We start from the raw sequence: 15,809 nt of genomic DNA, 5'->3' as shown, positions 1-15,809 counted from the left end.
CAATAATACAGCTTATGGTATATTTTAGTTACACCCTCCACCTTCACATCTTTCAAATTGCACGCTTTCAGTCTGTAGAACTGCTGTGAAACCGCTTTCACAGGATGAGCAGTATTCCTCATGCCTAGTAAACTGATCTTTATGTGTTAAATCCACAGGGTCACAGACCAGTCACTATATCAAGATAAAGTTATTTCTAGAAAATGATCTTAAGTGACCAAGGAGTTTACAAGCCTGCAGCTCCACAGTAACACAAATGCAAAGCAACTCTTGTATTGTAGTATTGCTTGTGCAGATGCTGCAGCGTTATCTGCGTAGGTGTTGATTAGTGGTTGGGTATTTCATTACAGACAAGATAATGAGCTAGGCTACACCAAAAACACAACATCTTTATACTTCAGCTTTTCAAAATGATAGAGAGCGGTGTGTTCTTACCCGCATGAACATCGAAGTGTGTGCCAAGCCACCAAATACTATACCTAGTGTAAGTGGATACAGTGTAAGCCATTTCAGAACACACAGGTAAATCAATCCCAGTGTAGAAATCGGATCGTTACTGGTATCTGTGTAAAACAAGCATCGTAAACAAGTAGTGTAGCTATGAGCCAGTTTATTTATACACATGTAACACAAGACCTCTGCTATTGTAAAAATTGAATTCTGAAATGTGCAGCCAAGCATAAGCTTGTAAGTAGCATCATTTTATATGGTATTGTTCACTTATTTTCACTGGATTCATGTAGTTTTATAATGATTTAATACCAGGATTTTTTTAACTGGCTTCATAACTTTTGTCATTATCGCCACATATTCGAGAAGAAGCAATAAAATTATTAATAGTTCTAGATTTGATTCATAAAGACTATGGCATATGCAGAATATTTCTGCTATTCAACACAATGGACTCTAAAAGATAGGAGGTAGATTTGTAGATGGAAACTGAAGATACACACGTACTTAAGATTTGCACATAGAATATATTTCTATGAGTGTTTAATTAGATTGTCATCATTCTAGGTTTGTGTTTCATACCAAAGTGTTTATTTCCTCTGTTGCACAATTGTCCGGATGTTACTGAGGCCTGTAAGCTTCTGTTTAGTTCTCAGAGTTAAATACATTCACGTCCTAATTATGTAACAGGTTTAGCAGCGATGGCAGTGGATGATAGTATTAAGACGATTGTGTTTCAAAGGGCAAGCTAGTTGAGTTATGTGCAGATTACACCGAGGTCTGCCACCACACCAAAAGTTAAAGAACAACTGCAGTCTAAGAAAAAAAAAGAAAAAAGAAAAGCAAAAACAAAATGTGATTGTATCGTCCCATTATGTCTGTCTGGAGGATTGGGTAGAGAGGAGAATGTGGTCCATTGTGAGTCTCTTATAAAAGAGCAGTACACTATTCATTTCCTACAATGAAAACAGGATATAGCAGCAAATATCACAGCTTTGGCTGAGATTCAGTCAAGGTCATTGCAAAAGGTCATCGTTCGGTGTATTGGCAAGGGTAAACTTCAGCACCACTCTGTAAAAACAGAACAAATACATCATTAAATGAGGTGTACAGCAGCCTGAAGGCAAACACAACATGACTGTGATGCACTATAGGCTTCAAATCCAGCTGGTGATTCTTGCCTTGCATCACCCTTTGCCTTGTATGCCGCTCCTCTGTATTACCTGCACACTCACTTTCACCCCTGTTAATAGACCCTAACTCGCTTTCTATAACAAGATATGAGTCTGCATGACTCTCCCAATATATTCATTCAAGTGTTTAATGCACTTATAGGCATTTTTTTTGCAATATCTTTAAAACAAAAAAGACAAGCACCTTTCCTCACTGCCTCATCATCATTGCATACTTTTTTTTTTTTTTCCAAAAACACATATTTCGTTTTAATTTTTTTTTTGATGATGTGGAAGAAAATATTCAAAGACTGTGTTAACGGGCTGATAATCTGGATCAGGATTTGTTCTTATTGGAATATGAGACAGTGGCATCTGTATTAAATTGTGACATACCACTCTGGATCAATTATTAACAAGGAGACAGCAGAAAGTACTAGTATGTTTATATGGAAAGAAAAAAAGATAATGTTCAGTTCAGTTTGACCTAAGGACATTTAAAATGGATGTGCAGTGACCCCTGCTGGCAAATGACTGCAGTTACAACAACTTGCAGTAGAGGCAAGTCGACAAATTGAGAGGTAAAATAACTACTGGCTCACGTTATTTGAATACATTTCAACGATGCAGAGGTCATATTCCAGCAACAACATAGCATGCTCACAGCTTACGGGACTAACATGGTAACATCCATTCAGTTGCGTCTACTGCAATCTGATATACAAGATAAGTATAGTAAAATGACAATTCAAACAATTCATATGCTTTTGCAAATTTTTTTGTAAGCTCACATATTCTGTATTATTTCCCCCTGCTGATATTTTAATAATCTCACAACCCTTTATAATCTTGATGAATTTAGACATTTTGACATTTAATAATGGTATTTCACAGATGTAGAGGCTGTATTTGATCATCAACTTCAGTGTAACGTGACACCAACACAGTTTATAAATGATCCTAAACAAACCTTTAAATGTTTTTCTTTGTATTTATCTGCAGACACAAAGGACTGTCCAAATTAAAGTAATTTGCATTTATTTACATTTTAGTTTTTAGTGCAAAAAAGCACGAAAAAGTGACATTTAGTTGCATTCCATACACATTTCCAATATTAATACCATGTTAATACATTACCAATAGCAAGACTCAGACACTAGATGGCTTAAATAATACAAGACAAACATCAATTAACCTCCAGTGATTTCATACAGTGAAACTGATAGCTTAAAAAGTCATTACATTTATATGTGTATGATTTTTTTGACTGGATCCTAGAAAAAACACACAACATAAAAATGTTATCTCTAAATTTAAATGCTTGACTGTATATAAATATGTATATACAATCAATTGTTTGAATACCCAGCATGCTGCAGGGGCTTACTTTTTGTCATCACACAGCAACTAACATGGGTATAGTTATGTACATTTGCCCAACTGGGACACAGAAAAATCCTGCAGGTGTGTTCATGCAAAGAGCTACGTGAGTGCAGGAAGTGGTTTTCAGGGTCTGACAAACCGATCTCAACAGGAAGTGCAGTCTCGCTAAGACAGGAAACTGTTCTCAACAGTCAACAGTCCGTACACCCACAAGTAGCTCATAACAAATGGATAGTGTCATAAACTTTATTACTTTATTATATTGATCATGGCCTTAATAACAGTCACAGGCAATATTTGTGTACAAGTGAGTTTGCATTGCAATGTCACTTAGCCATGCAGGACAAAAGAGATGTTTCCCTTGTCTTTATATATAAACAAGTATACTTCTAAACATAGGGACAAAAAAAATCTCAGTTATACTTTAATTCAATCAGTTAATTATTAGCATCATTCAATCATTAAACATCTTTATACATTAATAACAGAACGTAGAGGTCAAGTTTAGAATCCAGCTGTAATCCTTGTTGCATATTTTTCAAACTCCATCAACTAAAGTGTCTAAAGTGCTGAACTGAATTCAAAACCACATTTCTCATACTCATACTGTGACAGACTAAATGACTCAATAACTGATAGACCAACATGCTTCCTTTGAGGTGAGCATGCAATTGAGAACTACCTACAGCAGACCCATGTGTCAAAATCAGACTTTGAAAACAGCATATGTGTGTAAGGGAACACTGCATTTGAAGGAAAACCTTTGAAATACAAGGGAAGTGAATACAAAAGGGAAGTATTAGGCGAAAACATTTAGAGATGAAAAAGTTGCGGCATATATGAAAATAGGTGAGCTTTTCTCTCTCTCTTGTTTCATGAGGAAGCAGATAGCGAATGGAGTGAGAAGAGTTGGGCACTGCAGAAAAGCAACTACAGGCAGAGCAGCTCGTCGCAAGTTGTTGCCGGATGACATTTTTGCAAGACAGGAAACGAGAGAAGCAGAGAGACAAAAGCAGAGTAGGCACGGACTATTTTGCCATCTGTATGCACAAATTTTATTTTGTTTGAAGTAACATTGAGAGGAGAGAACAACCGAATATCTAAAATGGGTACTGAGGAAAAAGATTCTGAGCAAGCTGCTCAACAACCACTGAAGGATCAAGGATCACCAGAAAAGGAAAATGAAGCTCCAGCAGAGCATCCTCCAGGACAAGCATCCGAGACCACTGACCCTCTCAACACATACAAATGGCATACCGGCTCGAAGGGAACGCTTAATGAGGTGAAAGAAGAAAGAGAAGAAGGGCCGTCTTCTTCAACGTCTACAATGGATAGATTTCAGAAGGCCTCAACCACCAAATGGAACAAGATGCAAAACTGGCGTAAGGCCCTGAGTGAAGACACTGCAGACAAAAATTCAACTGCTAAAAATGGAGAGGCAACCAAGTCGGATAAGAGTGCCACATCATCCCGAAAGAACCCCTTCAGAAGGGCCCTGTCCGAGCCTCCTGGGTCACTGTTTGCAGCCCGGTCCACCTCCTCCAGCTCTGCCAACATGTCTCAGGCAGCTCCATCGTCAGCTGCTGCCGAGGCCTCAGGGGTCTCCCCCACAGACCCTTCTCAGCGAGGAGGTGGAGGAGCACTCTTTAAAAAGTACCTGAAGACGGTGTCCCAGAAGCTCAAAAGGCCCAAGCTTCAGAGCCGGAACAGCACCCCTTCATTACTGCCAGGTGAGGCAACTTAATATACCCAACCACAGATTATTAAAGTGCTTATAAACCAGTTCAAAGTATTTTAAATTTAATGTTTGAGATTATTGCAATAGTTGTTGCTTTTTTGTACAAGGGATCACAGACAGAAATTGGCAAAATTCCTCACATTTAGCTTGATTAGTTGTTTTGATACTCATGGGCAAATTATGATGAAATGTGAATTACTACACATAAAATACACTTAACAAATACATTTCACACAGCAAAATGGTTACTCCACGTGATTCACCGCAACATTTCCTTTCATGTAGGATCACTCAATGTGACACAACAGTAGGTGTGGTATGCGTGACTTTTTAAAATATTGCTGCATTAAAGAAAAATAGCTATGGAACTGGTAACAATTAAATGAACAGGGTTAAAATCTGGGAAACCTGAACTTTAATTGAAACTGAAGAAAATTTGAAAATATTTAGAACTTCAGGCACAACAGCAAATCTCATTAAGCTACATGTAAGCCTAAGAATTACAAAAGTATTACCAGAAAAGCAGCTCTTGTACCTGTGATAGTATCTTAAACTTTTACAGTGGAAAATGCTTATTGACTTGATCAGTTAATGGTAACTTATTTTCACACTAATGTAAATTGGGATGTATTATACATTGGTGATCTTCTAAACTATCAAAGAGCAGTACTCTAGGAGGTGTCTTTTGAAAATCTGGGTGGAGGTGTTAAGCAAAGCTGTAAACTCAGCCCTATCCTTTTCTAATGTATGTAAATGAACCGGTGACATTACTGGACAGTATGAAAACCGGCTGGTCTCACTTTTTTCAACACAGAAGCATTGGTTTTATGCTGACAGTACTGATGCATTTATCTCATCAGTACTGTCAGACTTTCTAAGCAAATATGATGAAAAGGCTTAAACCAACACTTTCCAAAGAAACTGCAGAGAAATAACCCTGAAATTCAGCTGTTGCTGGAACAAACCAACTTATAAACCACTCCCACATGAAACTTCTGCTTTGCGCTAATGAAACTCAAGCTGAGGCATTAAAGGCTGACTCTTGAACATGGCTGAAAAAAAATACTTTCCAATCAGACACAGTGCAGACCAGTGCTTAAGGCATTCAAGGCTGAAGTATCAAAATCTTCAACCGTATTTAGAAAAACGTCCCATTACCCGTTACTTTTTACTTTTAGCTATTACCTACAAGTCCTCAGCTTGTACTGAGGCTGAGGCCTTACACTGAGTTACATCAGAAACCTCAGCTGGCCTTGGAACAACTTCAAAGACTTAGATTGAACCAAAAGTTCCCAACACAAACTTACTAGATATTTCGGCCTAGAGGACAGAAAGTGATTTAAAAAATGTATGCAACTGATTCTTGATTTCAAAAATGAACAAGGATAATTAAGATAAACTCTCATTGAATATATAAAATAACTTCCTTCCACCACAACAAGTAATAATGAGAGGAACACATTGTGCTTTATACAACAAATCTACAAGGCATGTTGAAGGATGTGTACATGATGAAAAAAACTACAAAGGAACCACAGGATGTGCGCAGCTCATCCTGGTGTGTCATGAAAAGAGAGATAGCATCAGTGGCCCCGGCAACTCCACAAATGGGAGTGGCCAAATTTTGTGGGAGATAAGTGCCATCATGTCATAATTACCAAAAATACCAAACAAACAAGGGTTGGCTTGTGCCTGTAATTATGGTTGTGCAGTTATCTAACTATAGCCAGTTCTTAAAAGTGAAAGAGACTGGATGTGTTAGGAATTTTGCAGAATCAATTTAGTCTGTGATTGTGTTGTTGATAAAGAGCTTACATCTATATCACTTCCTTGCAATTCTGTAAGCTGTGAAGTGATTAATATATTATTGTGTGTGTGTGTGTGTGTGTGTGTGTGTGTGTGTGTGTGTGTGTGTGTGTGTGTGTGTGTGTGTGTGTGTGCTGCTTCTGTGGCAGAATTGGATGAGGTTCAACCTGTACATGCAACCCTCTCTGAACTTCCAAGACTACAATGGTTACCACCTCAGGAGGTTCCCTTATGGGACATAAGCAACTGTCTTCTTGAAGATGGACAAATTCTCATTCCCCCAGAGGAAGAGGTATTAGTTCCACAGACACAGTGCAAATGTACAAATATACAACAATGTATTTTGATAGTGGCAGAATATATATGTGCGTGTGTATGTCTTTTTCAGCCAACATTGTGGACCCGAAACCGGTGCCTGTCCAACGTCAGCGCGCAGAACTCCATAGATATTGACACAGGTCAGAATACATAAACACACACACACACACACACACACACACACACACACACACACACACACACACACACACACACACACAAAGAGTTTAAGAAATATGTCAAACAGATTAAGTTTTTTCAAAATGTAGCAAACATTAAAATACCAGGAATGGACCATGAGAAGTAAAATAGTTATCAACATCACAATAATAAGCACTATGATTCTGTGAACAGTCACAGAGGAAATAGCTGAATGTTTATGCGTGCGAGTGGCTGTCAAATTGCTTCCTCTACGTTTTTTGGGGAAGATAACATCGCGCATGGGTGTAGTAGTCATATGTAGAGAGAGAGAGAGAGAGAGAGAGAGAGAGAGAGAGAGAGAGAGAGAGAGAGAGAGAGAGAGAGAGAGAGAGAGAGAGAGAGAGAGACAGTGTCTGTTTCTTCTTCCATTTTACTCAGAAAAAGAAGCTCTGAGGTTGCACTGAGTTAGTGGCTGATCCTGCTTTGACTTTGGCTGGTTGGCTGTGTCAGCACCAGCATCTTTCTTGAAAAAGAGAGGAGGGCAATGTTAAAGGGACAGAGTTTCAAGAAACAAGACTGTGGCAAACCTCTGGACTAAATGATGGGATTCAGACGCTGGATTGTTTGTGGCGGGGCTTTGGGTAAGCAAAGAGGAGAGATGTTTGTATGATAGTACTGTAAACTTGTTAATTCACATCTTTAACAAATGCGACAATGAAGAGAGAGAAAATCTGGGAAAATCATTGCAGAATGTGGTTTTCCAGTTTTATACTCTGCAAAGCTCAAATAGGTATCAATAATAAGAATGCCTGCTGATGAAAATAAACTAACTTTGATAACTGTAGCTCCTGCTGAACCACATCCTGTATGGCCTAATTTGTCTATGTTAGCTAATACAGCCTTGACTAATGTGAGGTATGAAGTCTCTCTTCAGTGGAAGAGCAAAAAAAAGTGCTGGTAGTTTTAATGGAACTGAGGGTTTCAAACTAAGCAAGAATCAATCAGTTGATTGAGCATCAGTCAAACATTTGTTTATGTTGTTTATTGCCTGATAATGATAGAAAGTCAAGAAGAAGTAATGACCACAAACCCTAGCACAACGCCCAAGAAAGGATGTGCATTGGGTTAAACTAACATCAGTTCCCAAGAATTCTTGTAACACGGTTCATTTTACTTTGTTGTCATTGTATGGTACATGGTATGATTTCCTTCTAATATTTAGAATGTAGCCCTGACCATGTGGGCCTGGCCGGAGGCTTTCGATCAAAGACCCAAGATGGCGGTGTGAGGGTGAGTCTTTTCATGTGTCAGAGATATTTTTAGTGTTAGCCCTGCATTTCCTGTTGATGTCAAACATTATTGCCCTCCTACACCATATTTGTCTCATTCACCCTTAGGCACGGATCAAGCGACAATTTGACAAGGCAAAGAAGAATAGCACCACTCAACTGAATACCATTGGACTAAAAGGAAACAGGTAAAGTACAATGTAATGTATGTGAAGGCAAATAGTACAGTAAGTAACTTTGAGTAACTTGGGCATTATTCTTTGGTTTGTGTTAGCTCCAGCACAGTGGATATGGAATGAAACCATGACTATGATGGTGTTCACATCCATAATGGGTTAGCAGTGTATATACTGTTGCCTAGTCCAAAACCTAGCAGGATGATGTATAAAAAGGGGTCTGGCTCCTACATTGGTCATCTAATGGATATAATCTCATTATATTGTTGGACTGCTGGGCCACTTTAGTAGATGCTGTATATCAATTTTATACTCTTCTGTGCATTACTTGTACAAGGTGTTCTCTTTGAAAATCCACAATAACAAGAAAAAAGCTACTATGTCCTATCAATATATGTATCACATGTACAAATATTTATGTAACCTTAGAGCATCAGCAGCCCCCTGGGTTGAACAGTGGGTGGTAAAAGGTTTTAAAGTGAACTGTGTTATCCTTGACAAATCATTATGTCTTCATCAGTTTGGTTTTTGACTGACTTTTCCCAAATCTGTTTATTTAAGGCACTATGGCTCCCGGGAGTCTGTGTCAATTCCCGTCGGTGCACTAGGAAGTCTGAATCTGAGTGCAGACACCAGCACTGTCATCAGACCGGTCCACAGCTCTATTTTGGGGGAAAAATACTGCTTTGAGGTACACTTCAACTCATGCATTCTATCATGTGTGTAAAATTCAGGTTACTTCAGGAGCATCATACAGTACCCACCATTGTCTCAAAGAACAGAGACTTCACATTCCAGGATGGCTAACACAATCCTGTTGGTTTAATTGTACTTGTAGGTGATAAACTCTGAGAACACACACTGCTTTGGCTGCTCCTCAGCTGCAGAGCGCGACCGTTGGATTGAAGACCTTAGACGGGCTGCCCAGCCTAACAAGGTCAGCTATTGTTAAAAAAAAAGTGTATGTAATATTCTGGTGCAAAAATATAAATGAAATGATATTATAATTCATCATTGTTTACAGGATAATATTGAGCGCACAGAAAACTCGTTAAGTCTGTGGGTAAATGAAGCTAAGGATCTGCTACCCAAACGGCGTTATTACTGTGAGGTACACCTAGACGGGACCCTATTTGCCCGCACTAGCAGCCGATCTGTTGGCAAGGTACCTAACCGCTCCAGCCTGGCAGGGGACATCTCTACTGGGTCTTCAGGAGGTCAGGGGGGCAGTGGAGGTGTGGCTGGAGGGTGTCAGCTGTTCTGGGGTGAATTCTTTGAGCTAGACAACCTGCCCTGCGTCTCCCAAATCACCCTGCACCTCTTCCGCGAAGAGGACCCCAAAAAAAAGCGTCACTCCCGAGACGAGACCAGTCTGCATCCACTGGGCAGCGTGGCCATACCATTAGCTGAGATCAGAGGTAGGACCTATCAGGAAAAATGGTATCCCATCACTCCATACAAGGCCACTGGCACAGCTGGGAAAGAACTTCTGGGCCAACAGGCTTCCCTTCGCATCAAGGCCCGTTTTCAGAATCTGCAGGTGTTGCCCATGGAGAAATACAAGGAGTTTGCAGAGTATGTGACATTGGATTATGTGGAAATGTGCAGAGGTCTGGAGCCACTTCTCAATGTGAAGGAGAAGGAAGAGCTAGCAGGAGCTCTGGTTCATGTGCTGCAGAGTATCGGCAAGGCCAAAGTGAGTAATGAGTTGCAAAAAATAAATAAATAAAAAAACAGCATCATAGTTTTGAAATCCAAAATTACCACTCAAATACAATATAAAAACACAGCAAAAAAGAATAATCAGACTTGTATGACTCAGACTCTGCTTGTACGTGTATGTTTCAGGAGTTCCTCATTGATTTGGGTGGTGCAGAGGTGCAGCGTCTTGGAGAGAATGAAGCACTGATCTTCAGAGAGAACACACTTGCCACTAAAGCCATAGATGAATATATGAAACTGGTTGGACAGAAATACCTCATTGATACACTAGGTGGGGTAACGGTGGCATCTTCTGATTGGTATTGGTTGGTGATTTGTTTTCACTGAACTCTGTGCTTTCCTTTTCAATGCAGGGGACTTCATCAACCGTCTTTATACGATAATGGAGAGCTGTGAAGTTGACCCTCGTAAATGCCAACCCTCTGACCTCTCAAACAACCAGAAGCACATGAGGGAAACCTGTGAGGAAGTGGTGCAGAAAATTATTAAATTCCATGGGTGAGAGAATGGAGCTAATTGTGGAAAACATCTGAAATAATAAATATGAAATGTTTAGGCCATCTTAATTTTAGAGTGGTAGATGGAAAAACAGTATTCACACAGGTGATGTTTGATGTTTTTTTGTTTTCAGAGCCTTTCCTGAAGAATTACACAAGATCTTCTCCAGCTGGGTGGAGCTGTGTGAAGACCAGGGCAGACCAGAGATTGGCCAACGTCTCATCTCTGCTTCCCTCTTCCTCCGCTTCCTGTGCCCTGCTATCCTCAGTCCTTCTCTTTTTGGTCTGACACAGCCTTATCCAGAGCCAAACACCTTGCGTACCCTCACTTTAACTGCCAAAGTCATTCAAAATCTGGCCAACTTCACCCTGTGAGTGATGTTCAGATAATCATATTTTGATATATTAGGAAACAAGTCTTCTAGGAATGAGAAATTCACTTGAAGTGGCTTAAATAAACAAAACTTTTGTTCCAATTCAGGTTCGGAGACAAAGAGGAGTACATGCTCTTTATGAACGAATTCTTGGAGCAGCACTGGGATGGAATGAGGGGCTTTTTACAAACTGTCTCCAATCCAGACACAGACATCACAATGACTTCCTTTGATGGCTATGTGGATCTGCCTCTGCGCTTGGCTGTGCTACATGGCCTGCTGGTAGACATCATCTATCAGAAGAACCAGGTAGGACCAAACACAAATATGTAGTTTACAGGTTTATGTAACTATGTGCTTAAACTTTAAGTTTGTGTGTGATTGGATCAGTATACTGTTCACAATACTGCATAATTTACTGTGTTTACAAGAATAATTTGAAGACTTATATACATATGAAGACGTAGACCATGTTATATCATATTAGGCTAATTTGTCATTAATTATTTGGTTCATTTAATGCCCCAAACTGAAGAAAGTCATGTATTGAGCCAAACACACAAAATATTTCAGGACAAACCATTACAGTTCTAACAAGGCAGGTCTCATTTAAACCTGTTAGTTAAATGGTGTATCAAGATGTTACCTGAATATAGACCTAGTTCTGGATGTTTGCAAACAGACATTTTCATTTCAATCTGCGAGACTCACTTTAGATGTCATCAGGCCCATCCAATTACATTCCATTCTTTAATGCTATTTTTTTAAAATCCATATAACCTGTTCACAGATTATAGTTTGTTTGTTTGTTCAACACATTTCAACAAGTCAATTCAAAATGCTTTACATAAAACATTAAAAGCATTAAGATATATTAGAATATAAGTTACGGTGCACTACAGGAAATGACACAAAAGCCTCAAATTTTGGGCCTAACAAGCAGCTTTCTTCCTCAGGATACGATTGACAAGCTGCACCCACTGCCTTCAATTCTGAACCAGATAACAGAGTCACTGGGCCCTGAAGCACAACGGATCATAGTTAAAAAGTATGTTGAAGGCCAATGTCTTCTTGACATGTCAGTATCTTGTGAGGTATTACAAACGCAGTGGTGTTAGATGTCACTTAAGCAGACTTTTTCTTGCAGTGAAACAGGACAAATCAAGCCAATCTATGTCCCTCCTAAAGACTTGAGCAAATACAGCCCTCTCCAATCATCCCTCCAGCAACTTCCTCAGGACTCCAAAGGCCTACGAGATGGGTATGATGTGTGTTTGTCTGTTACTGGGCTCAGCCAATATCGCTCTTTAGATGTCAGTAATCATGAAAGCGATTTTTGACTTTCCCTGAACTCCTTGATTGCACGTTATGCATTTTCTAGCATTTACCCAATATAGCTTGAGTTGGTATACCATGGTGATGGCAGGCCAGACCTCATTAGATACTAGACCTCTAGCTATGTCCTCCAGAGGTGTTCCCAGGCCAGAGAGGATATGTAAACCATCCAATTAGGTTGGTTAACTTTCCTCCAAGATTTGACTTGCCCAGATTAACTACACAGGGAGGTGTCTGGGAGGCATCGAAACTGATGCCTAAACAACATTAACTGATCCTCCTTCCCAATACCAAAGAGCAGCTGTTCTAATCTGAGCTCTTTCTGGATGTCTGAGCTCTTCATTCTATCTCATCACAGCCTCATTCTTTTAGTTGGTACCTAAAGCTAATGACCATATGTACAATAAGTAATTATATGGCAAATAAGGCCAAGTCAGACAGGCCACTTGGACATCAGTCCATGTTTGAATACTATAAATTTGATTTTTTTCATCCCAAACTATACCAGTAGTCAAGGATTTTCTTAAAGAATATGTAAACATATATAATAGCTTTTTAACCACATGCAAAAGAGGTTCACTATATTTTACTGTAATAAACACATATATAGAACAGATTAAATACCACTATGTGATGCATATTACCTAAAATAATTAATAATTCATTAAATAGGGATGGCAGACAACGGAGAAGTATGAGAGAAAGGAAGCCTGTCTCCAGAACTCAGAGTGCCCCACACAGACGTCCTGGTCAAACAAAACATGCTCTGAAGAGGCAGATAAGTTCTGAAACTCTGCCAACAGCTGAAAATGAACCTGAGACTCAGACTGAGACTGAGACTGAGACCAACCAACCACTTATCTCATCACCAAAAACTGTGAGTACTAAGAGGAACTTTGAATATAGGTTGACTATTTTGGCTACTGGCCCAGCAGGCCATATGCTGCAAAGTAATAATAAATCCTTCACCTTTTTCTAGTACGGTGTCTTGAAATATTGAATGTCTTTTATTTGATTCATGTTGATGCTTATTCTAGTTAACACATCGATAGTATGACTTTGTCTGGTTTAGTAGAAGGAATTATTATACAATCTTTCATCTTGTTTCAGAGTGAGAGTATTAAACGTCCACCTGCACCAGTTCCCTGGATCAAAGACATACACAACAGGGAGCCCAGTGAGATGAAGACTGAGAATGAACAATTCAGCTTACTAGATAGGGTATGTCATATCTGCAACCCACTAAAGTTACATAATTCTGGCTATAGTTCATCATCTCACTGTTACATTTCATAAACTGTTGATTTGTGAATCACACACCAGCATGCTCAGGAACTGTCAGAGCTTCGTCTGGGGATAGAGCAGGTGACGGAGCGTGAGCTGGATATGGCAAAGCGGCTTGAAGATTTCATTATTCAAAGCCAGGACCAGAATGCAATGCTGCAGACTGAGGTGAACGAGCTTCGGAATCTGCTTGCTATGCGAGAAGAGCAACTCGCCAGCGCCACCTTCAGGTAATATTGTGGAAACAACAGTAATACTGCCAGCAAATTTGTATTCTTTTCTAGAGAGAAAATATCCAATTTTATTAGTGTTGTAATTATTTGACCTGCATACGCTATACTTCATAAATGATGATTAATGAAGCCAGTGGGCTAGGCTGTGTTCAAATTGTTTTTAATAGCTAATTATTAATGATGATTTGATGTTTTGTTTCTGTTCTGTTCTTGTGAATATGGGCATCTCTTCTATCTGTTTCTATGATAGGTTGGGTGTGATTGAGGAGGAGAGGGAGGAGGATGAGAGGAAACTGGGTGTTGCCATTGCAGCAGCTGAGCGAATGAACGTACTGGTAAGAAGGAAAAAAAACTCAGTTATTAAGTGGAGATGAAGTGAGGGATTATCCGAATGTTAGATATGTACTATCCTATTTTGAAAAATTACTACACAATTAAGATACAGTATATTGCTGTACTTTTAATGCCTTGTTAAGGGCATAGTTCGCCTCAAAAATTATCATTTCTCATGAGGAAAATGCAGGAGATAATTTGGTATATACTGTACATACAGTATATTACACTGTGTGCCCACAAAACACATTTGAAGATACTTAATCATAGTAAAAACTAATTTGGAGTACTAAAATGAAAGTGTAATGATTTTATGAATGACTCGTGTGTTTGGTGCCCTTTTAAACATTTTAATGGGCATGTGTTGGAAAAGATAATATATAGTTAACCATCAGTCCATTTTGTTATCATCAGTTCAGATTAAATGTCTTTTTCAAAATACCAAAATATTTACTATGAAGATATTATGGGAGGAACCCCTTCATTTACAGTACACTGCAGTTAAATTGCATACAAGAGTGAGCTGATAAAACCATTTTTGTTTTTTCTATGTGCTCACAGGAGGAGCAGTTTGCAGGCTTGATGAATGAACTTCACCAGCTCAGTGAGGCCCACAACAGTGGCCAAAACAACATACAGAATCCTGAAAGGCCACACATGAACAGCAACTAAACCCTGATAGAAAAAAGGGGTCAGAGCTACAGTATCACAACAATTTTGTATATATAAAAATATAAGTAGTTACTAAGTAGTAAATGTAAAAATCCCAACCTGACATCACAATGTTGGTTTCCTAATTAGATGTACGTTTATTTCATGGATATATTCAAGCATGGATGTGAGTGAGACAATTCTCACAGAAGTGAACATGAAAACTACTGGATTTGTCTGCATTTCAGCTTTTAATGTATCTCAGCTTCAAATGTGTTTGATGTGTAAAACTTTCTGATAAATAAAAGAAGAGTGCCTTCTCCAATTTGTCATTAACAGTGTAACAGTGGTGGAAAATATATTTACTGCACTATTGTACTGATAAGAGGCTATAATCAATAATTTCTTAATAACAGTATGTCAAATGACTATGTCTGATGTGAAGGGTCACAACTGTCACACTCATTTTTGGCAGCAGGTGGCAGTTTTTTTTTTCAACAATACAGTGTCATCAGTGTTGTGTTCGCAGCTTGCTTGCACTGCCCCCAAGTGGCAAACAATATGTTATTGCAGGTTTAATTAAGGCAATTGACCTTTTAATTTCATTATATTCTTATTTATACTTATACTGCGCATTTAAGGGGGAAATATAGCAAGCAGCATATGATATGATATGTATTAGAGTCTACAAAACTGCCTCAGAACCCTCAAGAGGTCAAAAGGCCCCAGTTCCACAATGTGGTAATTAGTTAATTAATCAATACATTTATTATCATTATTTATCTTTGTTTATTTTAGTACATATTTCGCTCACAAGAATTTTACTGAATACATTTTGCTTAAGAAAGTAATCACAAAGTAATTAATAGCCAAAATGACATCTTATACACTACTTATAAAATAGATG

At 38.8% G+C, this 15,809-nt stretch overlaps 1 protein-coding gene across 3 annotated transcripts; it reads left to right on the top strand.

Moving 5' to 3' along the window:
• Window positions 1-3,907: 3,907 nt before the first annotated feature.
• On the top strand, window positions 3,908-15,286 carry rasal3 (RAS protein activator like 3). Of its 3 annotated transcripts, none has more exons than XM_053328493.1 (19): window positions 3,908-4,735; window positions 6,699-6,841; window positions 6,938-7,007; window positions 8,231-8,298; window positions 8,406-8,485; window positions 9,035-9,164; window positions 9,312-9,410; window positions 9,498-10,169; window positions 10,322-10,466; window positions 10,549-10,693; window positions 10,827-11,063; window positions 11,174-11,375; window positions 12,023-12,114; window positions 12,214-12,327; window positions 13,074-13,278; window positions 13,512-13,622; window positions 13,725-13,915; window positions 14,169-14,253; window positions 14,813-15,286. In XM_053328493.1, exons 1-19 carry the CDS (start codon window positions 4,111-4,113, stop codon window positions 14,921-14,923), a joined length of 3,525 nt encoding a protein of 1,174 aa, XP_053184468.1. In that variant the 5' UTR covers window positions 3,908-4,110; the 3' UTR covers window positions 14,924-15,286. The 3 variants fall into 3 exon arrangements, with proteins under 3 accessions (XP_053184468.1, XP_053184478.1, XP_053184486.1); XM_053328503.1 differs by having other exon boundaries at window positions 12,214-12,336; window positions 13,092-13,278; XM_053328511.1 differs by lacking the exons at window positions 3,908-4,735; window positions 6,699-6,841; window positions 6,938-7,007 and adding an exon at window positions 7,569-7,649.
• The last annotated feature ends 523 nt before the right edge of the window (window positions 15,287-15,809 follow it).

This window comes from Scomber japonicus, chromosome 2 (assembly GCF_027409825.1).
Source record: "Scomber japonicus isolate fScoJap1 chromosome 2, fScoJap1.pri, whole genome shotgun sequence".
NCBI lineage: Eukaryota > Metazoa > Chordata > Actinopteri > Scombriformes > Scombridae > Scomber > Scomber japonicus.
This window is presented reverse-complemented; position numbering and strand designations above follow the sequence as displayed.